This window comes from Prunus avium, chromosome 1 (genome assembly GCF_965620075.1).
Source record: "Prunus avium chromosome 1, drPruAviu1.hap1.1, whole genome shotgun sequence".
In the NCBI taxonomy this organism is placed as follows: Eukaryota; Viridiplantae; Streptophyta; class Magnoliopsida; order Rosales; family Rosaceae; genus Prunus; species Prunus avium.
The window spans coordinates 3,853,837-3,878,300 of NC_142284.1; the positions used below are offsets into that span (position 1 = coordinate 3,853,837).

General features: G+C 36.6%; 5 protein-coding genes and 2 non-coding genes across 8 annotated transcripts; 5 read left to right on the forward strand and 2 right to left on the reverse strand.

Moving 5' to 3' along the window:
* Positions 1-894: 894 nt before the first annotated feature.
* Positions 895-976, forward strand: TRNAS-AGA (transfer RNA serine (anticodon AGA)). The gene has a single exon. It is a non-coding gene; the product is annotated as a tRNA-Ser (tRNA).
* A 437-nt stretch (positions 977-1,413) lies between these two features.
* On the forward strand, positions 1,414-2,673 carry LOC110765824 (F-box protein At2g05970-like). Its single transcript, XM_021969067.2, has one exon. It carries the CDS (start codon positions 1,414-1,416, stop codon positions 2,671-2,673), a length of 1,260 nt encoding a protein of 419 aa, XP_021824759.2.
* A 647-nt stretch (positions 2,674-3,320) lies between these two features.
* On the forward strand, positions 3,321-4,514 carry LOC110765821 (putative F-box protein At4g17565). Its single transcript, XM_021969063.2, has one exon. It carries the CDS (start codon positions 3,321-3,323, stop codon positions 4,512-4,514), a length of 1,194 nt encoding a protein of 397 aa, XP_021824755.2.
* A 631-nt stretch (positions 4,515-5,145) lies between these two features.
* GATB (GLU-ADT subunit B) lies at positions 5,146-10,407 on the reverse strand. The gene is made up of 10 exons (XM_088247225.1): positions 10,113-10,407; positions 9,472-9,719; positions 9,061-9,315; positions 8,536-8,744; positions 7,769-7,909; positions 7,466-7,669; positions 6,728-6,925; positions 6,586-6,654; positions 5,878-5,994; positions 5,146-5,742 (listed from the first exon to the last, which is right to left on the reverse strand). The coding sequence occupies exons 2-10, from the start codon at positions 9,689-9,691 to the stop codon at positions 5,662-5,664; spliced, it is 1,494 nt and encodes a 497-aa protein (XP_088103351.1). The 5' UTR covers positions 9,692-9,719; positions 10,113-10,407; the 3' UTR covers positions 5,146-5,661.
* A 31-nt stretch (positions 10,408-10,438) lies between these two features.
* On the forward strand, positions 10,439-10,520 carry TRNAS-AGA (transfer RNA serine (anticodon AGA)). The gene has a single exon. It is a non-coding gene; the product is annotated as a tRNA-Ser (tRNA).
* Positions 10,521-11,104: 584 nt separating this feature from the next.
* LOC110765813 (uncharacterized) lies at positions 11,105-14,994 on the forward strand. Its single transcript, XM_021969051.2, has 4 exons — positions 11,105-11,493; positions 13,287-13,357; positions 13,630-13,765; positions 14,623-14,994. Exons 1-4 carry the CDS (start codon positions 11,337-11,339, stop codon positions 14,706-14,708), a joined length of 450 nt encoding a protein of 149 aa, XP_021824743.1. The 5' UTR covers positions 11,105-11,336; the 3' UTR covers positions 14,709-14,994.
* A 637-nt stretch (positions 14,995-15,631) lies between these two features.
* On the reverse strand, positions 15,632-22,619 carry LOC110765817 (histone-lysine N-methyltransferase family member SUVH9). 2 transcript variants are annotated; one of them, XM_021969056.2, is made up of 3 exons: positions 20,305-22,619; positions 20,027-20,167; positions 15,632-16,130 (listed from the first exon to the last, which is right to left on the reverse strand). In XM_021969056.2, exon 1 carries the CDS (start codon positions 22,385-22,387, stop codon positions 20,369-20,371), a length of 2,019 nt encoding a protein of 672 aa, XP_021824748.1. In that variant the 5' UTR covers positions 22,388-22,619; the 3' UTR covers positions 15,632-16,130; positions 20,027-20,167; positions 20,305-20,368. The 2 variants fall into 2 exon arrangements, with proteins under 2 accessions (XP_021824748.1, XP_021824746.1); XM_021969054.2 differs by lacking the exon at positions 20,027-20,167 and having other exon boundaries at positions 20,305-22,618.
* Between the last annotated feature and the right edge of the window lie 1,845 nt (positions 22,620-24,464).

Sequence of the window (24,464 nt, forward strand, 5' to 3'; positions counted from 1 at the left end):
GCCTTCAAACATCTGTCACAACTAACTCAAACAACAACAAACAACCACCACCAAACCGCCTAAAAAATGAAGAAAAAAAAATATTTATGGCCCGTTGATATATATATTTTTGTTTTATTCTTTTATTTTCATCAATTAATCAAAATGGGGAGAAGAAAGAGGAAGGTAAAAGAAAAAACAGAATATATAAAATTTAAATATAATATGTAATTTTTTTTTTTAAATTTAGATTTTATAATCTGTTCATTCTATATATTTTACCTCCTCTCTCTCTCTCCTGCACCTTTACATTTCTTTTCTAACATTTTTCCCCATTTTCCTTCAGGATTGTTATTTATAACTAAGAAAAGGGAAAAAGGAACCTTATGACCCATTTGGTAACCATTTCAATTTTAGTTTTTAGTTTTCATTTTTTGTGCTATAATATAGAGGAAAAAGAGGGAGAATGGAAAGTGAGATGGGAGGGAGAAGTAACAAAGATGAAAACAAAATTTAAAACCTAAAATCTATTTGAAATTGTTTTCACTTTCAAGTTTTTGTTTTCACTTTTGTTACTCATCCCTCCCATCCTCCTCTCTCATCCTCTCTTCAATCTCACCCTCACTTCCATTCTCCCTCTCATTTTCCCTATACTATAGCACAAAAAATGAAAACTAAAAACTAAAATTAAAATGATTATCAAATGGACCCTTAATTTTATACTTTGTTGTAAGAAGAATATTCATCTGTGAGTGTGACCAATGAATAATTTTAAGTTAAACTTTCCGAAGTGAAGAGTAGAAAGAACCTGCTTTAAGATGATGAGATATAGCCTACATCATCATCCACGCAGAGTTATGGTGGACTCTAATTAACGTTATTAGGAAGAAAATAACGAGCTTTAGGGTCGTCAAAGTGGGCGTGCCGGAGTGGTTATCGGGTATGACTAGAAATCATGTGGGCTCTGCCCGCGCAGGTTCGAATCCTGCCGCTCACGTTTTTCTCCTTTTTTTTTTAAAAAAAAAAAAACCTTACAAATATTCATATTAATCTATTAAAAAGACTAAAGTTTACTTTCACTTGAATCTATTAATAAGAATAATGGAGTTTACACAAATATTCATTGGGTGTGTCTAGGGTTTTTGAACCGTACTAGCGATAACTCTAGTCAATTAAGCACTCAAGATTAATCTCAACTTTAAAAAAAAAAAAAAAATCAATTTACTACACGAATGGAGAGTGCTTTGGTTTGTCCTAATTTATATAGGATATATGAAACAATCTTGATTAGTTTTCCTAACTCAACCCGGATTGCTCAACTTTCAAAGTCCATTATATATACAAACTCTGCTTGCCTTCACTCTCTACAAAGCAAAACCCTTCTCTCTCCATCATCAAAACATTCATTCATAATTCTTTGATCAACACACAACGATGGCAAAACTGAAAGTATACCACCGTCGCCACAAAAAGAAAAGAAGATCACCAAACTGGTCTGAGCTCCAGCCCGAACTCTTACGGCTGATCACAAACAATCTCTCTTTCGTCAACGTCCTTCAATTCAAAGCCGTTTGTTCTTCGTGGAAACACGCTGCCACTTCGTCTCATACTCCATGGCTCATGCTCCCTAGTAGTAGCAGTCGAGAAAACGACCAAAACCACCCTGACAGTGCAGCTCGTTGCTTCTACAGTCTTGAAGAACAAAAGGTTTACACCATCAAGAACGCGTTTCAAGGCTTTGATCATGAGGCTCGGTGCGTGGGTTCATCGCATGGGTGGCTGGTCATTATGGACAGCAATGGAAACCCACATCTTTTAAACCCGTTTTCGCGACGTCAAATTCAGCTCCCGCTGATTTTGCCCTTTCCTCGCTTGACCGGTGATCTCTACTTGGAAAGTTTACGGATGTGTGTTAGTATTGCCAAGGCTGTCCTCTCCTCCGACCCGTCTCGCGACAACAACTTCGCTGTTGTGGTGATTTATGATTCTTTACCGTCAAAACTTTCATTTTGTAGGCATGGGGAGGAGGACAGCAGATGGACACTCTTAAATGTGCATAAAGAATATTGTGATGTTATTTTCCACAATGAGCAGTTGTTTGCATTGGCTGGGGATGGCTCGGTTGAAGCCTGGGACTTCAACAACTCCTTTCCCATCAAAACCATCGACCTTCGTCAACCATTTGCAGAAATTGGAAACGTGGATATATTGAAAGACTTTTCAAGGGGCATACATTCTACTCAGACTTATTTGGTGGAGTCTTTGGGTGAGATTTTGTTTGTGGGGAGAATCATTGAGAACTTTGTTAAGCACGAGGACATTGGTGAGGGGGATCTTCCTCAGGAGAGTGATAATATCTGTCCCTATAGAACTCTGCACTTTTACATTCTCAAATTGAACATCACTGCCAACAAGTGGGAGAAAGTAGAATCACCGTTGCGCAATCGAGCTTTATTTTTGGGTGGAAATCAATCGATGTCAGTATCCACTCGGGATTTTCCAGAATTAGAAGAAAACTCAATTTACTTCACCGATGATCGTTGGGAGGAGATAAATTATGTGGAAGATTATGGTGGTCATGATGTTGGAGTTTACAACCTAGGAAATAAAATTGTGAAGACACTAATACTTGATCAGTTTAATAAGTGGAGAGTTGATCCACCACCCTTTTGGATTGTTCCTAATCCATGGTGAAAAGTAGATAGTTTTCACGTATGTATGAGCTTATGATATTTTCATGTACTAGTTTATAGTTAAATGCACATCAAGCTTTGTTTTAGCTGCCTTTTATGGTTGAAATCCTTGGGTTTCAACCCACTTTCGGTTTAATTTGAAAGTTTGTTGAAAAAGTTTAAACGAATGTAGCACAATTGGATACACAATAAGGTGAGCCCACTTTCAAGTGAACATTTAGACCATTTCTTTTCCATGAAGTTGTGCTTTTAGACAATCAAACCCACATGATTCATACTTAATTATAGAAACAAACTATATGGATCAGTTGGTTCTCTTCCACCTCAATCCATATGAGCAGAGGTTCAAAATCCCCAGGCACCCAATTAACCGTGATTCCATACTTCTTCATGCAGGTAAAATCTAAAAGCTGTTGCAAGTCAAAAAAAACGTTATTAATAGTGTAATCATGAATGGCGAGTGTTTTGGTTTGTCCAAATATATATAGGATATGACTCTGAAACAATTTTAATTGGTTTTCCTAACTCAACTTGGATTGCTCCACTTTTCAGTCCATTATATATACAAACTCTGCTTGCCTTCACTCTCTACAAAAGCAAAACCCTTCATCAAAACATGCATTCATAATTCATTGATCAACAACAATGATGGCAAACTGGTCTGAGCTCCAACCCGAACTCTTACAGCTGATCATGAACAATCTCTCTTTTGTCAACATCCTTCGATTCAGAGCCGTTTGTTCTTCGTGGAATCACGCTGCAAAATCTTGTGCCACTTCATCATGTCCTCCTCCTCGAACCCCTAGTACTCCATGGCTCATGCTCCCTAGTAGTAGTGAAGAAAACGACCAAAACAACCCTGCCAGTGGAGCTCGTTGCTTCTACAGTCTTGAAGAACAAAAAGTTTACACCATCAAGAGCTCGTTTCAAGACTTTGATCATGCTGCTGCTTGGTGCGTGGGTTCATCACACGGGTGGCTGGTCATTAACAGCAAAGCCAACTTGCATCTTTTAAACCCAATTTCACCACGTAAAATTCAGCTCCCGCTGATGTGTCATATTGCCAAGGCTGTCCTCTCCTCCGACCCGACTCGTGACAACAACTTCGCTGTTGTGGTGATTTATGATTTTTTACAGTCAAAACTTGCATTTTATAAGCATGGGGAGGACAGCAGAATCAGATGGACAGACTTAAATGGTGTGCATAGAGAATATTGTGATGTTATTTTTCACAGTGAGCAGTTGTTTGCATTGGCTGGGGATGGCTCGGTTGAAGTCTGGGAATTCAACAAGTCCTTTCCCATCAAAACCATTGATCTTCCTCAACCGTTTGCAGAGATTGAAAAGGCGGATATAATGCAAGACTTTTCCATTTACAAGTATTCTACTCAGAAGTATCTGGTGGAGTCATTGGGTGAGATTTTGTATGTGGGGAGAGTGATAGGGACCTTTATTAACCATGAGGGCATAGCCGTTGTTCAGGAGGATCTTCCTGAGGGGTTTGATGTTGTTTTTTCGTATAGAACTCTGCGGTTTTACATCCTCAAGTTGAACATCACTGCCAAAAAGTGCAAGAAAGTAGAATCATCCCTGCGCAATCGGGCTTTGTTTTTGGGCGGAAATCAATCGATGTCAGTGTCCACTAGGGATTTTCCAGAATTGGAAGAAAGTTCAATTTACTTCACAGATGATCGTTGGAGGGATATAAATTTCCAATTCGACTGTGATGGTCATGATAATGGAGTTTACAACATAGGAAATAAAGTTGTGAAGCCATTTGATCAGCTTGATAAGTGGAAAATGTATACACCACCCTTTTGGATTGTTCCTAATCCACGATGAGAGGCAGATAGGAGGACAGAATATGATCGTGTTATGTTTTCATGTACCACATTATAGTTAGAACATTTATTAGTGGTTGGATTTGTTCCATCTAAAGGTGAAACACTTCTTTCTTTTATGTAACTGATCTCATTTTACAAATTAAGTCAGAAAAGCCCAAGTTTTTTAATAGAATGTAGCAATTGGATACACAATAAGGTAAACCAACTCTCAGATTAAGACCAATGCTTTCACATGAAGACATTCTTTGAGAGTCTACTTGGTATGGTATCTAATCCACATGAATAGGCCACACATGATATTCATACCTAAAATAGAAATAAACTATGTAACATCACCATGTAAATTTCATTCTTGTTTGCCAATCCTATCCAAATCCAAACTTCCTATGATTTTTTAGACCACAATAATTGGATGCCTAGCATGAAAAGCATTAGCCAGCAAACTCAGCCAAAAAGCTCAACAAGCTAGAATGTGGTAAATTTGTCAATTAGTTACCCTTATGCCACCAATCAAGAATCTTATTACATAATGTATAAATGAATAGTTGAAGCATTAAAATTACTGGAAAATAGGCACAGTGACTAACAGAACATGGTATGCTTGCCCACCAAGCATAGCCATAGAGAAAGAAAATGAACTCCAAAACAAGAGCTTGAATTCTGGAAAATAATCTATATGTGGGATGGTGAGTTTACAAGTCAATATTTATTCATCCAATCCAACTTTCTAGCTTGTAGCGCAATCAAACAGCAACAGGATATATAAAACTAGAAGCCAATCATTTCTACACTCTCCAGAAACACTGATTGCATAATTCAGATAGGGCAAGTAATATCTCAAGCAGCTGCTGACTATTGGTTCAGAAGTAGCTGGCAAACTAAGACATCAAACTCAAGAGACGCTTACCATAGGCAAGATTAATTCATGCAACAAAATGTCACAACCCTTCCATTGTGAGTGATTTCATCTGACTAGAATAATGGAGGTTTGCCATTGGTGACCAGTCATCTTGTTACAAATAATATTTACATATTATATTTCCTTCAGATTTTATAATGGAATATGCACGAGACGCAACAGCATTAGCAGTTGTGTGCAACAGTGAAATACACAAACTGTTTGCGGATACCAACCTGCAGTTTTATCAGCTTTTGGCGTTCAATTTCTCTAAAAGAATCTTGTTTAGGAGCCCTGGATTTGCTTTTCCTTTTGATAGTTTCATTACCTGCATGAGGTTAAAATGCAAAACCATTTCACTGAAGTTTAAAAGACGTTATGTTATTAATAGCATAATCATGAATGGAAAAGGGAGCGTAGGGGGGATAAAAAAATATACCAGTTAAAGTTTGAAAGATTTTACCTGGCCAGCAAAATAACCTTGCAGCTTAGTTTTTCCACCACGATATTGTTCCAGCTGCTTGGGATTCTCGGACAACACCTTTTCTACCCATTTTTCAATCTCAGCAGGATCTACTATCTGTTACAACCAAAGAAATTAGAGAACCCTTAATTTATTGGTAAATTTCTGTATTTTTACCATCATAAGATGATGTTGTTTCATTTTGATTGGCTGCTAAAGTGAACTCTATATAATATCATCTAGCAAAACTACTATCTAATTGGACATTTATTAAGTAAAGAATTTAACAAAGTCAATCATCTATTTAAGGGGGGCAGGAAGTATTGTATTGTCTTTTTGAAAAGAAGGTTAGATTTCCATTATTACCATTGTAATAATTCTGTACATTGACTTTTAACTCAAACAAAGTATAGGGCATACTCAGAAAGAAAAAGTGCTCTTTTGACTTCTCAAACTATACAACATCTTGGGACATCTCAAAATAAGATACAAAACCATCAATTTTTAAAGGAGGAAATAATCTAGAATGTTACTTTAGGAACAGTCAATCAGATCAAGGTAGTGACCATCGCATATCTTGTTGAGATAATTGCAATAAAAGTTTAAATGCCCAGACAGACAAACTATTCGAAAGAATCACATCTACACATCTGAAAATTTGAAAATAATTATATCTTATTGAGTCTGGCAACAAACTGAACAACTTGCCTGAACTAAATCTTTTGCTTCTATCAGTCCCTTCACAGTACCACCCTTGGCTAGAAGCTCAAACAATATCTGCAAATTCTATTGATCTTAGAAACGAATAAAATTGTAAAACTAGTCCAGAAGAAGAAAAAACAAGAAGTACCTCTTTTCCTATCTTCCCACTAATGGTCCCATCTTTTATGGAAGCTATTAATTCAGCCAACTCTTGAGGAGTAAGCTTAATCTCATTGATGGTCAACTTTTCGTTTTTCATATAGGCAGCAATATCGCCCATTATCCAGTTGGTAGCTAGCTTCACATCAGCACCTTTTGTAATAGTGGTATCAAAAAACTCTGCAACCTAAGATAGACAGTAAACAATGAGCCCCTTTCAGGTCATTCAACATTATACCATCTAGGAAAACATCAACTAGTTGTACTTGAATATCAACACTAAGAACTTTAAGGAAACATTTATAGACGCTAAAAACTTCTGGATTACATCTCACAGTAAGAGACTGAGAGACACTGAAAAGACAGATGCCCATCCCATGAATGCCATATACAATATTCGCCTTGCAAGTAGACAAACACTCACTTTTCTTTTGTCCTTTCATTCTTTATTTCTTTGTGTGAAATGCAGTTTCAGTTACATGACCTTGGGAAGTTTATTTTACATTGAATATTTCTGTAACAAATATCTCTAGGGATAGGGAACTATCTGACAATGTTGTCTTATCCATATTTTCTTAGCCAATATGTCAAATCTACAAACAACAGTTGAAATCAGTCATAAATTTCAACTTTATGTTTTGTTCCTTTTCTTCCAAATTCCAGAACAATCGAGCAATTCCCAAACAGAGGTTTAGGGAGAGGACACTAAGACAGGCAGAGGACTTACGTTCATGTCATTTGCAAGGAAAAGAACATCCTGCATGCTCAGGCCCATCTTTTCATACCTCCGACGCTTCGTTTCTGGAAGTTCAGGCAAAGAATTACGAATACCATCAACATAGTCTGTAGTGAGGAAAACTCCCGGAAGGTCTGGTTCTGGGAAATATCGGTAATCGGCAAGTCCTTCTTTCTTCCTCATTGTAACTGTTTTCTGGTATAAAAAAGTAAACAGAACATGTAAATAGACACCAAGGGACCATGTAAGCCATATATATCCAGTTGTTCGACTAGACGATTAAGGTACAATCACCTGAGCTCCTTCTTCCCATAGACGAGTTTCCTGTACAATTTCTTTATCCTGGCCTTGACTATGAAGAAGCACCTGCCTTGAGATTTCATAATCAATTGCCCTACTAACAGATGAAAATGAGTTCAAATTTTTTATCTCCACCTGCCAATACGTAATATAGGAAGCATTAAATCAGTCTCAAAAAGTGATATATAAGTGTACTCTAGATACAATCATTACAGTTGACTGGTGAGGGGGTACATATGTGCTATAACAAATGGATTTCTTATTCCAATATATACAGAGGCTTAATATAACCAATTTTATAGTGCATTTCTTTGAATGCAGGAATACATGTTTCTATATCTCATTATGTAATTCAGGTGAGATCTTGGTCAAGTACAAAATGCTTTCTTTCTGAGAAAACGCCGACAAAAGCCAACGATAAAAATAACATTGTCTGAAAAATAACAATCTAATTTAACATGATATTGCAGTGGTTGTAACAAACATAATATTGCAATGATCATCACAAACATCAACAACTCCAACAACTAATAAATGACAATTTCACATGTAAGGATCATAGATTTATGTCATCCTTAGTTTTCTTTTTATTGCTTTCTTTTTTTATTTTCACAATTTTACTCACATCTAGTTATCCAGTGCTTTCCTTAATGACCCCTCAGGTCTTTGTTCTTTACTCTGTTTTAGAAGAATTTCTCTTTATACTCGATTTCTAGTTGCTAACAACACAATAAATGTGTAAGTAAATAAAAGTTACTTACCTTCGTCCCAAACTGTAATTGCCCAATTGGTCGAACAGAAACATTAACATCACAACGAAGTGAACCTTCTTGCATATTGCCATTACTCACTCCCAGATACCGAACCAACCTCTGTAACTCGGCAGCATATTCTGCAGCTTCAATACCATTTCTCATATCAGGTTCAGAAACAATCTCAAGCAAGGGCACCCCTGCTCTATTTAAATCAACCTGCAGAACAGAAACAAACAGTATCTAGGAGTCTAAGAAAGTGATAGAGAATTAACCTCAGCCGCTGATAATCTTTTATAACTTATGAGAAGTAAAATTTACTCACTCCACTCCATTGTAAATTCAATGTACTTACAAAACTGAATTTACACACAAATCATAAGACCATACTAAATCTAATTGAGCCTTTAAATAGTAAAACCAAAAATAGAAGAAACCATAAAACGGCACAGAGAACCAGAATGTAGTTCACTCTTTTATAACTTATAAGAAGTAGAACAATGTTGATGGTAAGCACAAAGAGAAAGGTACTTTCCTGCGAGTAACTTCCACCTTCTGAATGAAGCAGCTTCCCAGCATCCTCTTCCATGTGAACTCTTGTAATGCCAAACTTCCTATGCCCACCACCAAACTCTAGCGGAAGATCCAAGTCAATGTAACCACTGGTTGCAATTGGAACGTCAAACTGCGATATTTGGTATCCCTTCGGAAGGTCTGGGTAAAAGTATTGTTTCCTATCAAACTTTGAGTTCAATGACAATTTGCAATTGAGTGCAAGTCCCACTTTCACTGCAGAATCAATGACCTTCAAGTTCAAAACTGGTAAAGCTCCAGGCAGACCCATACAAATGGGGCAGACGCTGGTGTTTGGAGGAGAGCCATAATTATAAGGACAACTACAGAAGGCCTTGGTAAGAGTGTTGAGCTGGACATGGGTTTCAATACCTATGACTGCTTCATAGTCCTTTGAGGCTTTCTCGAGTGCTTTGCTCTGGGTACCATGTGGCGAAACTTTCACTTGTGGCTTAACCTTTTCTTGTGTTGCTGTCTGGGTTTGTGCGCTTCTCATTGTGCAATACAAAATGACATCTTTTCTTCTAATTAATGCAGTTGGATGAAACAAAAAAGGGTGGGAATGAAGGCTTCTAAAAATTGTGGAAGCCATCTTCTTAATCCAATAATGCAGGGGCTGTCTACGCAAGCATTAAGCAATGCACCGGTTAGTTGGAAAAAAAGAAATGGATTTTGAATCCAAATTGATTAAAACAGCTACAATTGAATATCAGGTGACATTTTCAGGCATAAATCCTAACTATATCATTCACCTGTTAAATTAAAACAGTATAATACTATCAAAGCACATCATAATCGAATTTAATCTCTCAATATACAAATAGAAGCACAAAACCCATTTCCTATTTCACCCAAAAGGCACCATTGCCAACTGAAACAAGTCGTCGAACAACAGATGGGCATCATCACAATTCTCCCACCCCAAAACACAACAAAAATGCAAAAGGGTATTCATTGGATTACATTACGTTACAAAAAGCACTGAACGAAATAAGAAAATCGAAAAAACTCACCTGTGTGTGTGCTTCCAGAAGTTAAGGTTCGCTGTTTCGGCTATGGAGGCAAAGCTGAAAAGAAGGTTGATGTTGCTCTCTTACACTCTGCTTAAGCTGGCGAGCAGGAGACTAGAGAAGAGAACCAAAGATAGGCTTAGCCTACCATGAGACATGAATGCAAAGCTTAAGCTATGGCAGTTAATTAAAAACAAAACTTTGGCTCTAAATCCAATAGCCGATAGATTTTCAATCCCTGGTAGTAACTGGACCTCAGAACCCCACAGATTTTCTATCTTGCGCATATTAAACAAAAATTGAAAATTGAGACCTTTGCCATCAGAAAAGTGAGCGTGCCGGAGTGGTTATCGGGCATGACTAGAAATCATGTGGGCTCTGCCCGCGCAGGTTCGAATCCTGCCGCTCACGTTTTTTTCTTTATATTAAATTTTGTTTGTTTGTTTTGTTTTTGCATGTCAAATTCCAATTATTAAGTGTAAAATTCCCATTTTTGTGGCTTTTTGGAAGAGAATATATCATTATCAACTTTTTCTCATACTATGCAGAAAAGTTGGGCATCTAAAACCTGAATAATATATACATACATAACGGACTTGCTCCAAGTATAATCTTGCAACTCACCTTAAATTAGTCATGCTCAAAAGTCAATTATGGTCCATCCAATTTTATTTTATTTTTAAATTTTGGCCTTAACCAAACTTTATATGTGTTTTAATCTAAACGAACGTTTTAGGCCAAACTCGGTTCATATTAGGGAAACTTTGTATTTAAGTTCGAAAAAAGATAGTTTTAAGTTTGTTGGCATTTCTCCTCTTCACGTTTTAAGAGCTCCCAAATCTAATTGTTGACAAAGGAAAAAAAAAAGGGTAATTTTATTTTTTTTACAAGCTATTGGAGGAAAAACTCAACCATTTGAGTTATGGATCCGTATTCTCTACTATGATTTTCTTTGTTATGATTAAATTTGAATGATGTGGCGTATGAAGAAAAAAATAAAGCAGATTAGTGAAGAGAAAATCAAAACGAAGCATCCGGATCCGTTGACTTGAGAGCAGAATTCAAGTGAAAGTGAAAGTGAAAGGTGTAAAAGACACATTTGGAGTCGTAGTTATGCCGGGGACGACGGGGTTGGGATCAGTCCTTCTTTGCTGCTAATTTATACCAAACTCACGGCTACAATAGCAAAATTATTACCGAAACAACCACAAGAAGAAGAAGAAAGCAATGGAGGGACAGCAATCATGGAGGCCAAGATTAACGTTCAGGAGCGCGACCATAATGATGTGTTTGCTGAACGTGATCACAGCTCTTCTATTGCTTCAGGGCTTTCTCTCCTCTGCTTCTTCTCGCTCCAAATTGTCCACCTCTCACCTCAATTCAGGTCTCTTTCTCTCTTTCTCTCGGTCTTATTTTTCGTTTATCGTGAAGGAGCTCTGATGTTTCTGCAAATGAAGAACAAGTTGTCACATGGGTATTCTGTATCTTTGCAAAGCATGCTGACCCATCATCTAAATTTCCTGACTTTTTAAAAAAAATTTGGGGGATTAGATTAATGACGAGTTGTGGGTTTTTCTTGCTGACCCATTATTTTCTTCTTGTTGTTGATTGGATTGGAGACCCATTTCGTTTGGGGTTGGGGAATTTGGAAGGTTAATGTGGGGTTTAATGGTATTATGATCCTGTTGCACAGCTTTATGATAGATAAGTGACTGGAACAAAAACTAGACATATGAAGATGCTAATGTTGTAAGGTTTAAGCATATGCTTTTAAATTAGGATTTTTAGGCTTAAAAGTTTTGTGATTGAGGGCTTCTATTTAATTCAAAATCAGAATTTATCATCTTTTCTAAATTAATTAGGAAGTCCTCCTTAGAATTGGGTTTTGGGATTTGAATATATTTGATTGAACCCTTAAATGTTAACTTTATGAGGTTTTCTTCCTAGTTTGGACTTGGACCAGCTTCAATTTCAAAAGTTAAATCAATAAGTAAAATATGATATTTGCTAGCTGATATTTCAAACCCATTAATTCTGTTACTTAAGTTCCATGTACTTAATATCCAAACCCCAAATGGAGATTATTGAACAGCCGTGAAATTTTATTGTGGAAATGAAATTCAGAACCACATAATCTCATTCCATTTTTAAGTTTTTCTTGGAGAAGAGTTAATACCCTGTTTAGATTAGTGAAACCTTGGATTTGTTTGCTATCTCTTGATTGGTTACCCTGAGATTAACTTTTGGTTAGAGAAATTTTGTAAATTACTCAAAATATATTTCATATGATGCATTTAGCTCTCATCTATAGTATTATCTTTAGCTTCATATTCATGTGCTTGTCTTGGCTTCCATGGATCATAAGTTCTTTAAATATACTTCAGTAGTCCCTTTCCCTAAACCTTCCAGATCCCTTAGCGTTCAACTACCTAATTCATCAAAAGCTCAACCTACGAACTTCCCCTTATCAAAAGAGGAGAGGTACCACTTGGCTAATAGGACCATATTACTTTACCATTCTATCATGCTGTGGGATTTGTCCACGTGGTTTTCACCAATCAAGTCTCGTAACTGGCTGGCAAAAGGACTCAATAGAGCTCAGCATTCAACTCAAAATCAATTAAGCTCTCTTGGATTCATACAACTGGAAGGCAGATAAGCTTTTGGACTCAAAATTAATATGGTCCTAGTTTAGGACTGACGTCTTACTCATTGCAGATTTTCTTTCTAAGTTTTTCTTAGCTTCTGTGACCCTAAGTTTAGGACTGGATGATCAGCAGAAGCTGAGAACATGTTTGGACAAGATTCATCTGACTATAAACGCATGGGATTTACCTTGATGGAAATAATGAGTTAATTCTAATGGAAAAATGGTCCAACGTGGGGATTGTTTAAGACATTTCTTCCATGAGGCATTACAATACCAGGACTGCAGTTTTCATTTAAGAAAACATGGTGATAGTTAAACTTTGATGCATTCATTCTAATAAGTTATATGTACTCGAATCATGAAATTGTGAAAGGTTTCTGTTCTTCATGTGGGATACTTCATATGCTTTATTATGATATATTCTTGACTTTAATTGGGTTCTTTAATCTTCCCTGTATATATGCATTACTTTATGAGCATTGAACATTCAGATTGACTGGAACAGACTGTTATACTTCCAACTGCAGCCACACTTAGATATGTTCGAGAATCTGAAGAAATTCGTCATGCTATGAGACCCTTGGAACTGATAAAAAGAGTAAGTATGGCATCAGTGTTATAATTGCTATTCACTAATTATAATTCTAGTGAAAAATTCCTTCTATTGCTAGTTTAAATAAAGTGGTGAGTGCCCCATGTAAAAGCCGAACCCATATCGTTTTAAACTGCTTGCTTCTCTGATTTGAATGTGCACTTTCCATTTTGAGTTATTTGTAACTTTTTACTTTTGGAATTTTTCGATAGTTAACCTTGTAAAAGTTCATGGTTGGGGTACAATTTGATTTTCATTAAATTTTCTTCCCTCTTCAGGTGAAGGAAATCCAACAAGAAGCATATGCAAAACCAGAAACAGTTCAAGAGAAAGACACAAAGCAAACCGTTGCAGGTGACCTTTCTAAAAGATTGAAAGATATGCGTTCTGTTAATGATGCTACCAGCTTCAAAGGTGAAAATCTGTCATTTTTCCTCTACATATCTGCTTTTTTTGTCAAACAGCTGTTTTTCCTGTTTGGGGTCATATAATGACTCTTCCTGCTGGAAGCTGTATTCTAGTACTAGCCTTTAGAGCATTTGTGTTTCCAGCTCATGCTTTAAATTGGATATGTGCATTCTCTATCCCTGTGTCTGCATTATAAGCATCTCAGTCTCTCTGAGAACCCAAAACAGAAATGTTTTTGGGTGAATTATATCTTTATCAGGAGATTTATGAAATGGAACTCTCTGGTTACGGAATCTCTCATAATACTCACCTTTCCATGGTGGTATTTTTTTGATGTGATATTGCATATTCCTCTCTACGTAAAAACAATTGATGATATTGTGAACCGTTCTGAATCTGACCTTAGATGTGTCTATCATGTGTTTGTCTAGAAGCATGCTGCCTGCTACCTGTGCGACTGTGTCAGTTACTTGTTCTTCATGAAATCAGATAATTGCTCGCATTTTAAGTTAGATGTTAACCATAATCTTTCAGAGCACTCATCAAACATTCTTCACTCAATTGATGCTAGAGAAGATGGATTCATCATTTCTTGTTTCTTGTGTGAATTTAAGTAGCCTACAAAATGAATGTGGAGTTTCATGAAAATTTTCGTCAAATTATTTTTCCAACTTCTAGTATTAGTACATGCAAGAAAGATACATTTAGCCTTTTTATGCATTTGCTTCCCATATTTTCACTAGCTGTGACCTCTATTTGAGGTCCGGAAATAGCAAGGTTTTGAGTTCCTATTACTTGTTTAGATGCTATTTTTTTGTATTTATTATGAACTAGATTTTAGCAATTTGCATAATGTCCTGCAGCCTTGGAAGAGTGGCGTAAAAGGAAGATGGAGAGAGCAAGACTACGTGAACTAGAAAAAAATGGAACACTCGCATCTCAAGCATGAGCCATGTCCTTCACAAATTATTGCTCACATTATACCAGAATTTGGAGACCGAGTTGTCTGCAAATGTGTATATTACAACTTTGATTATATATTTTTAAAAAAGTTTTATATATGACCACACAAAATCTTACCAAAAGAAAAATTGTACTTGCAATCATAGCCATTCTTATGCGGATGCAGTACTCAAAAGCTCTCTGCATAATATACGAATATGTAATATGTTCCTTGGCCTGTCTCAGTTGGAGTAATGTTAAAGTTAATGCCTTGTTTATTTGCTGTTGGGTAACTTGCTTTTCTCACCCTTTTAGTTTATCGTTTTGCTTATATCATTGTTTTCCTTTAAGTAGGAAACAATCAAAGTTAGTTTCAGCACCTTTCTCTCTAGACTGGTCGCTTTGTCTAACATCAATATTCATCAGGTCTTAGGTTTAACTCACATTGCTATTACTTTTCTATTGAAATGTAAAATTGGATTATTAATTTAAAGCTTTTTATCACAAATGGTCCTTGAGGTGTGCAAAATTATCGCTTTTCATCCTTGAGGTTTTTATGTGACACTAATGGTCCTTAAGGTTACCCTTCACGCATCAAATTGCTCACTGCCGTTCTGTGAGGTTTATCTTTTATGACATGGGGCAAACCTACTTCAACTTCATAGTTGACAAGCTTTCACCTGCCGGAAAGTGCAAGATGAGACTCCAAATGAAACGTATGTCTTGTTCATGGAAGCAGCAAGTTCCATAGTCATATAAAAGTTTTTAAACAAATGATCCCTCAGCATGGAAGTTTTAGGCACCACTATGGCCCAGAATTTGCTCACATGCCAGTTATATTCAAGTAGAGATCATTCAGGAGTGCGGTAGTTTATCCTTGATTTTAAGTTACCTGAAACCCTTACTCAATCATCATCCACTACAAATGAATTATCCAAGGCACCAAACAAATGGACTCTATTCAAACATATGTGGAAGCACTAATTATACAATTCCTGTACAAACTTTTGCCATTTGGATCATTATATATACAAAGCTACAAGTACAGAAGATTACTACAGTTGTGCTTACAAGCTTAACAAACCTAATGGCAACTACCATCAGTTGCAGACTGCAACTTGCAGTGGAATTGCACGTATGAAGCTTAGTCCAGGAAACAGAAAAATGCCTAAAATGTCAGAGCAAATCATCACAGCAGCATTTGTGGCTCGGTCAGCGAGTTCTCAATTCCAGTTCATTTTCCCGTTTCTTTTCTTTTTTCTACACCTCGTGACTTCAATTTGACATGTACATGAGCCAAGTCAATGCTTTTGGATAATCTGATAGCAAAATTTACATTTTCAGCATCTACTTTTGAGGAAAAATTCATGGACTACAGAATTCAGAAGCCATCTAAGAAAACTACAGAGCTATGTAGTCCGAATGCCATCTGCAAAATAAGATAACAAAATTAGTGAGCTAGAATGATTATTGGTTATCTAATATTATAAATGCAATTGCAACAATAACCAAACATATCCAATCATAGTCTGATAACCACAGTTTCACAATCTTTTTCCATGTACACACCTACATACAATGAAACAGAAAATAATATTGACCAGATGACCTACTAATGGCTTCAGATCACAACAGTGAAAGGCTGATTAAGCTTTCAAGTCTGCGCTATGTATCATAAACAGAAATCTAATGAACTGAATTACGATTATAAAGAACAGGGAACTAATAACTGGACAATAGAATATTTATTGCATCGTACTTTTGGCCAGTGAGAATTGCCTTTCCATTTGCAAAGTTTTGGTCGAAATTATATAAAGCAAATAATATACAACTGCAGATATAAACAATAGAGAAGGCTCATACTCCCCCTGGGGAAGCAAGCTGCTTCTTTTATTCAATTAACTTTAAAACTTCCCTTTTCTAAATGCAAAGATTTTCATTACTCTAAATGCAAATATTTTCATGACTCGCTCGTTTTAGCTATAGTTAATGAACCAACTTAAAATTTTAATAGAAATATACACCTGGAACAAGTTATGTGTGTGCGCACTCACGTGTGGCGTGTGTGTGTTCACATGTGCAGGCAAGTGCATGAAACAGGTTTGTGGTAATACAGCCTGGCAGAGCTTGAATACATTGGGCACTTTCTGCAAAGTGGCCAACTGAATGTTATCTTAAAATGCATTTTGAATCTTCACTTGCAGAAGTAAAACGAATTTCTAGCTTTACAAACCTAAAAAATGAATTGGTTTTAAAGAAAATAAAGGAAAGAAATACACCTTTAATAAACAACATGAATTTCAAATTGAAAATAAATTATTGCTTATTCTAGTCAATTTGCAATGAACTTTTACAGAATTTAATTTTAATAGTAGCGACTTTGTCACACAGAAACATGATTCCAACATGGATTCCTTATTTTCTACCATACCTGAAAGATAAAAAACAAGCCTTTTAAAAAAGGTTTTAATATTTTGGTTAAGCAATTAAGATGACAAGATGTTGTCTGAAGCTACAGAGTCAGTGCAGAGAACAAACGTGTTTTTTTATCTAGTTGATATGATAAGGGCAAGAAATAGAGAACAAATGTGTTTTCACTTTCATGTACAGAGAAGCTACCAAGAATTTCAATGACGAAAGAATTATATGTTCAACTAGTATATGATGAAAGAAAACCTACCAATTTTGTCTCTGCAAAATATTACACAAATCAGAAATCATTAGTCATTTGATTATCATAGTCATCATTTCAATCTTATCGGAAACATTGTGCTCGTTAACTTATTTGATCATACTTTGATGACTAAAATGGTTTCCTATTTGCCAAACTTTTTCCAAGGATGATCCATTGAACAAATATTGTAAGAAATAGACGGTTTGAATCATTAAACATTAATTGCAGAGTCACCCAAACAAAGGAAGTCCACATGTTTCTTAAAATGTGGACGCCTTTTTAAAGAAGTTCCTTTTATATATAAACACATAGATTAAATTAGCATATAGCATTCATGAAAGAAACTGAATACTAATTGGTCCATTCGTAGCTGCCAAAAATATTTGCCAAAGATTCTCACAAGTTATTTTTTGGGCGTATCCTTTCCCAAATCAACATACACGATAGTAAGTTGACATTTAGTTGTAGCCCTAGCATTTATTTTGTACAACTTAAGTAAATAACCTCCAAACACCCCATACACACAACAACTAGGCTGTAGGTACAAAACAGGTCCTGCAAAAAACTTTGCGTATTTGCCTTGCAGTTTTTTCTTTAAAACACAAGAACTAGTTCCATAGGTAAAACTTACTTTGTTATCTACTCATAATCTAATGCTTCTAATACTTTTAATCTATTTACTTTGGTGATTAATGAATGCGTCAGTTGAAGTGAAATCAGGGTACTACTGTATGTCTTTACATTACTTTCCCATCAATCAATTCCAGGAATTTTTCCTAGGGAAAAAATATAAAATTGGGGTGTCTCATGTTTACTGCAGTAACTCAAATTATTGCCCTTTATTAGAGTCAACCACACTCCATAGGTAGACCACTACATTTTCGCTTCATCTGACTTTCACGTATCTATTCCACACAAATCTCTTTAACGTTCCCTGTACTAAAGTCCCCTTCAAGAAATACTAGAAACACTAAACAAATCAAATAGCATCTTTCTCCTAGTCGCTGGATAATAGATTAAAAGTATGTGCGACAAGGCTAGACATTAGGCCTCACTTTGGGCTTCAGTTTCATCTGCATTTAGAGGCTACCCGTTCTTTCTCCTTTAAAGGGATTGGGAATTGCAGTGTCTTATTTTGGTAGAAGTTTGGTAGGTCCTGTTATCTTTGTTGGGTTGGGTGGGTTGGCGGTTATTGTGATATAAGTTTCTCTTTATGGTAGGTAAAGGGTCATATATTTTGTGGACTTTGATTGTACTTCCCTTTCATCAATAGTAAGTATTAATTTTTCTATAATTTTTTTTTTTAAAATAAAATAAAATAAAGAGATCACAATTACGTAGTTGTAGCTTTTGCCAACAAAAGCATCGTCTTTAAAGGTTACTCCTATAACTGCTTCAAATAACAACTATTCCTATAACTGGCAGATCTCAAATACAAACACGTACTGTTTCAGAACCCAAAGGTGCAATTACGATGCATGCTCTATATTGTTCTAGCTGCGCTCATTAGCAATATAATGGCATGCAGACTCAAAGGATGACTCCACTTACAAGCAATGGGGCATATGACTCTATGACGAAATCGCTCCTGCTAGAAGCACTAAATATTTATACCCCTAACAAGGAAAAAAAATCTAAAAATAGCATCACTGTTATTTCGTATTGAAAAAAAATATATAATTTAGGGGTTGGATTTTTGTTTTAATGTGTTTGAACATACAACAGGGAGTATCATTTTTCAGGACTGAAAAGCAAATACTTTCGTTGTAGAATGAGAAATCATGTAGGAAGTTCAAATTTAAAATTGTATAAGTGTAACCAAAAAAATTCATCGATAAGATTTTATTTATTGGGAACTGGCTACTATGCTCCACTATAAAAAATCTTTCAATCTTCCCCTGCTAACATAAACATACAACCCCAGAATAGCGAAAACTAACACAGGCCCGCCCCTGCACAATGTTAAGAAATCATTATATGTAAATTCAACAAAAGTTCTAGCTGAAACTTGTTGACGTAGAGCAATATTGGGAGAAAGGGTTGGGAGATGGGTTAGGATTAGGCTAGGTCAAGGGGTCAAATCCCTTTCCATTGCAAGAGGTATTGAATTTTTTTTTTCTTAGGGGTCATGAACAGAAATGGAAAATTTCTGGATACTCGGTGTCATATTGCAGGAGTCAAACTAATTGTGAGGTGACAAACTATTCTAATTGCTGATTTTAAACAGCATTCATGTCCCCTTTTACTCCTTATTACTTTTATTTTCTCGCTGCAGGTGACTATGATATCCTCTATATCTCATAGCAAATAACTAGATTAACAACAGCAATCCAAACACCTATTTCTAATGCAACAAATTTAAAAGTACTACTCCAGACACATACAAGACACAACCATGAAACAGATAAAGAGATTGAGCAACTTTTGTCCCTCAATCATTTATCTTTAGATGAACATACGATCTTAGAAAATTATAAAACTTAACAACAAAATTCCATGATTATAATTTGTAGGCAGTATCATGGCCCATGATAGTACCTACAATGGAAATGAATGAAACAGTCTTGATCCAAAGAGGCACAAATGGAAAAGGTGAATCCTAAGTACATAGATTAGCATGACTAGCTACTATCTGTAACAAGACAAATCACCTCCATCACAGAGAATCTTAAAGGCCCCTTCCTCCGGATATGCTTCACCATATGATTACTAGAGTACATCATTGCACAAGGAATCACACACCTAGCAGGCTATAAATAGGTGCTAAGGTGGCATTGAAGTTTGAACTAGAGCTACAGAAAATCACAGGAAAAGAGAAACTCACTGCTTAAGATTCTCAGCAATTAGAAGGGAAACAAGGCCAGCTGATCTGATGCAACACAAAACCAAAATAAATAAATAATTTGCCTGAGAAAGAATTTGGATTTACCTCAGTATCTCATATTCCGGTAACTGTTTGCATGATCCAAAAAGCATCACGCCATCAAAATTATTTAGTTACAGATAGCAAGTTTCCCCGTCCATTCATCAGCCACCCCATAGTCAAGGCTCAGCTCTCTCATGGGAGGGATGTTCTCCATTGCAAATAGCATAATATGAGGAAACATTAGATTATTGTGATCATACAGTATAAATTGCACCAGCACATTTGGAGTGGAACTGTGGCTCATGTAACAAGCAACATTTCTCATTTTCGATACATCCATTGCAAAATCCAATGGTGGGATTGAAGGATAAGATGGACGTACATAATCAGGATATATCTGAGATAAATCTCCCCACTCTGTCCATCTATCAGAAAACCGGTGTGGATAAACCAAGCTATCACCATTCATTGCAAAAACTTGAGCCATTTCTCTAGTGAGAATAACCCCTGTATACTCACATATAAAGGCACCAGCATGTATCAAGTCCAAGGACCTAACTCCCCAACCTGTTTCCCTTGATCTAAACACTTCCAGTCTATTTCTCAACCCTTTTTGTGTGACACGATTCTGACAGCGTGGGGGGCAACGGCAGAAGGTCCCACATTCAAAAACCACAGGCTTGCCTCTTAATAGAAACCCATTCTGATCATAAGCAAACTCGCCTCCATTTTTCATAGCACAAAAGCAATTACCAGAACAACCGTCAACACAATCGCACCCAGTCCCCTGCCCGGACTGATGAAATACTTGCGTTGGAAACACAGTTGTCACAAGATAATCATAGTACAAGGGATCCTGGTCAGAATCAATGTCATTGAAAAGGAAAACTGGAACTTTCTCCTTCTTATTAGAGATATCCAAACTAAGATAACCCGACTGCCTCACAGACAAGGGCCTAGTCCTAAGACTCTCGGCAAACTTAAGGACGGCGCTACCCATCTCTCCTTGCCCTTCCATTCTCAAAATCTTATACTTATAAACACCAAAGCCAGACTTGCCCACATCAAACCAACAATCAAAAATTCTATACAAGCCATCATAGACATAAAGCTTACTTGAAACACTGCCTTGACATTTGATCCCTCTGATAACTCTCACTTCAATCCCATAATGCATGCTTCTCTCCAATGCCAAATTCCCACCTTCCAGCTTCTGATGAGCACATTGCCTATTAAACTTGTCCTGCCCTCCATGACCAGTGTAGATAATCACATCACCCGCATCCTCATCATCTTCATAGCCACCCGAAACGATAATGCTGGTTGCAATTGGCTCGTGGTTCGAGCTCTGGCTCGCCGGAAGATAGTCAATCCCAGCTTGGACTTGGCCATGTAATCCAACCACACACAACTCCATCCGAAAAAAGAAGATATCGCCAACATAGACCCCAGGAATCGAACCAACGATCCTTTTGTCGCGATTGAGCCACAACCCACGATCCCTGAGCACCGAAGCGGCTCGCAAATCGCCTCGGGCTCGTCTCCCGAGCCCCGGGGCCCTCTTCTCCTCTTCCGCCACTGACAGAATGCGAATCGAATCGTATAGCATTCGGGTTTTTCGCACTACGTCTCGGAAGTAGCGCTGGTCCTCGACGTTGAGATCGGTGACCCGGACGAGCTCAGAGGACCGCTGGGGGTATTTTCTTCGCGCAACGACAACCTCTTGGAGCTGTTGTTCTTGAGAAACTGGGACAATTGCTCGCGAATCCGGGTCCAAAACGTCGACGTCACCGAAACGCTGGAGCCCTTTTGCAAAAGCTGTTCGAAAAAGCTCGGAAATCCGATGGAACTCCGAGTACACATTGTCTTGGTCTGAGGGTACGGTGGAGGATTCAGATAGAGGGGTGTGGTTGGGGTCGGAGAAAGGGGTCAATTGGGAATTAGCGAAAGAGTTGGGGGTAGGAGTGGGAACGAAGGGTTCTTGGGGTAGTTGGGGCAGTTGGGTATCGAGTGGCTCGTCGAAAGGTTCGAGCTTGGGTTCGATTTTTGGGACTTTCATGGCGATGGTGGTGGTGTTGGTTGGGGTTGAGCCTGCGGTTGATTCTGGGAGGTTATTGAGGTCAAGAATTGGGATGAGAGAGCCCATTTTTTCAAGAGAAATGAAATGGGTTTGAGTGGGAAGACAGTGTGGTTGTGGAGGTTGAGCATGGAAGGTTGCGGTTGTGGTTGTGGGTGGGCTTTTGTTAGGGTTCTGCCGAGAAATTTGAAGGAGGTACTTTCATGGCGGATTTTGAAATGTAAAAATGACAAAGGGAGTCAATTTTTGGCGTCCAATTTTCCCAGCAAATTAGATTAAAATTGAATGAAACTGACTTTCTTGGACAGAATTGCCCCTCTGTCCCTAAGATAAAGAGTATAAAATATACGTGAGCATTGGATGCTTAGGACAGCAAATATCAATTGACGATTGATGTATTACAACACCCATTTGGGTCCCACTTTAATTTTTCATCCAGAACTATCCACGCATGTTATGCTTGTGAGGGGAGTTATCGCAATTCAAAAATTACCATATATGAGTGGCTTGTTTGGCAGTACCTCTAGAATGGTTAAAAAAGATTTCTAACAATCAAAAGCGATCTTGGCAGCGTTTGGTTGAAAAATTTGAAAGTGCTTATAGGTCATAGAAGCATTTTCTGGAGAAGAACATGTTATGTGCTTTTCCATGAAGCAAGCACTCCCTTTCTTACCATAATTTCAAGGTTTTTATAATAAAAGCGAATTTTCTAAAAGTGCTTACGAACATAAGTGTTTTTTAGATAAGCAATCTCAAATGAGCCGCAGTATTGGAATAATAGTGGTTGTAGGAAATAGAAAATTTGTTGCAAAAATGTGTTGATAAACAAAAGCATCTTTATGATAAAAATCTTGAATTTTCATATAATAAAAAAACGAAGTGCATTATAGAAAATTTGTTGCAAAAACGTATTGATAAACAAAAGTACTTTTATGATAAAAAGCTTGAATTTTCATTATAAAAAAATCCAACTACTTCCTGGAAAGCACTTGGGAGTGCTTTTTGAAGAAGCACATAACATCATAAAGCGCTTCTAAACTTTCCTTCCAAACACTGTCAAAAATGTTTTTAGTCAGAAAGTGCTTTTAGCCCTTCTAGAAGTACTCCCAAACAAGCCCTTATTATCATGAACTTAAATTTTATTATTAAAGGCAGAGATAATACCACAAAATATCATTAGTTTATGGACTTATTAACAAATGAAATTATTCATTATATAAGGATAATATAGTAAATTATCAATATTTCATTTAATGAAATTATTCATTAAATGAGAATAATATAGTAAATTAACCGTTTTTATATTAAAAGAAATTAATGAGATCTTGGATCCTATTTTCATGCAATACAACTAGACTCATTTTGTCTTCCCTAATGTTAAAATAGAAAAAAAAAAAATTATATATATATATATATATATATATATATATAAAGCAAAAGGCAGAAAATGGTAAAACATTCAAAATACTAGAAAATGCCATTGGTTTGCAAACATTAAGAATTGAAATTATTAATTAAATTACCGATGAGGGTTGGTCAGAGTGGAAGGGGCTCTGGTCGCTTAAGCAAGTGGTCTCGGGTTCGAGTCCTTGTGGATGCAGAAAACTTTCTTGGGAGAGGTCCCCGCATATGCGCTCGACAGTACCTCGGAGGATTAGGCCTGAGCTATGCCTGGGGATACCTTGAGAAACCAAGAAATTATTAATTAAATTAGGATAATATGGTAAATTCACACTTTTTCATATTAAAAAAAAGTTTATATATATCCAAATTCCTATTGAGGAGTTGGGTTTAATCCTCAGATTTAGTGACCTTGATCCAAGTCCTTTGACTTTTGTGCCACATATAATTATATTTCTTTTTTAAAATTTTATGATGTAATATTTTTATTATTTTATTTTTAAAATCATTTTTTGTTCTAATGTTGCCTCTTATGACCTGAATCGGGTAATAGTCATTTATGTCATATTGCCTATTGCCTATTGCCTATTGCATAGGTATATATATATGTTTTTTTTTTTCATATTTTCGACAATGTGTAATCATATTTTATGTACCTATTTTTTTAATAGGTAACATACAATTTTATTTTGTCTATTTTTGTATCTAACTTATAGGTAGTGTTTTAATTTATGTTCCTAACTTA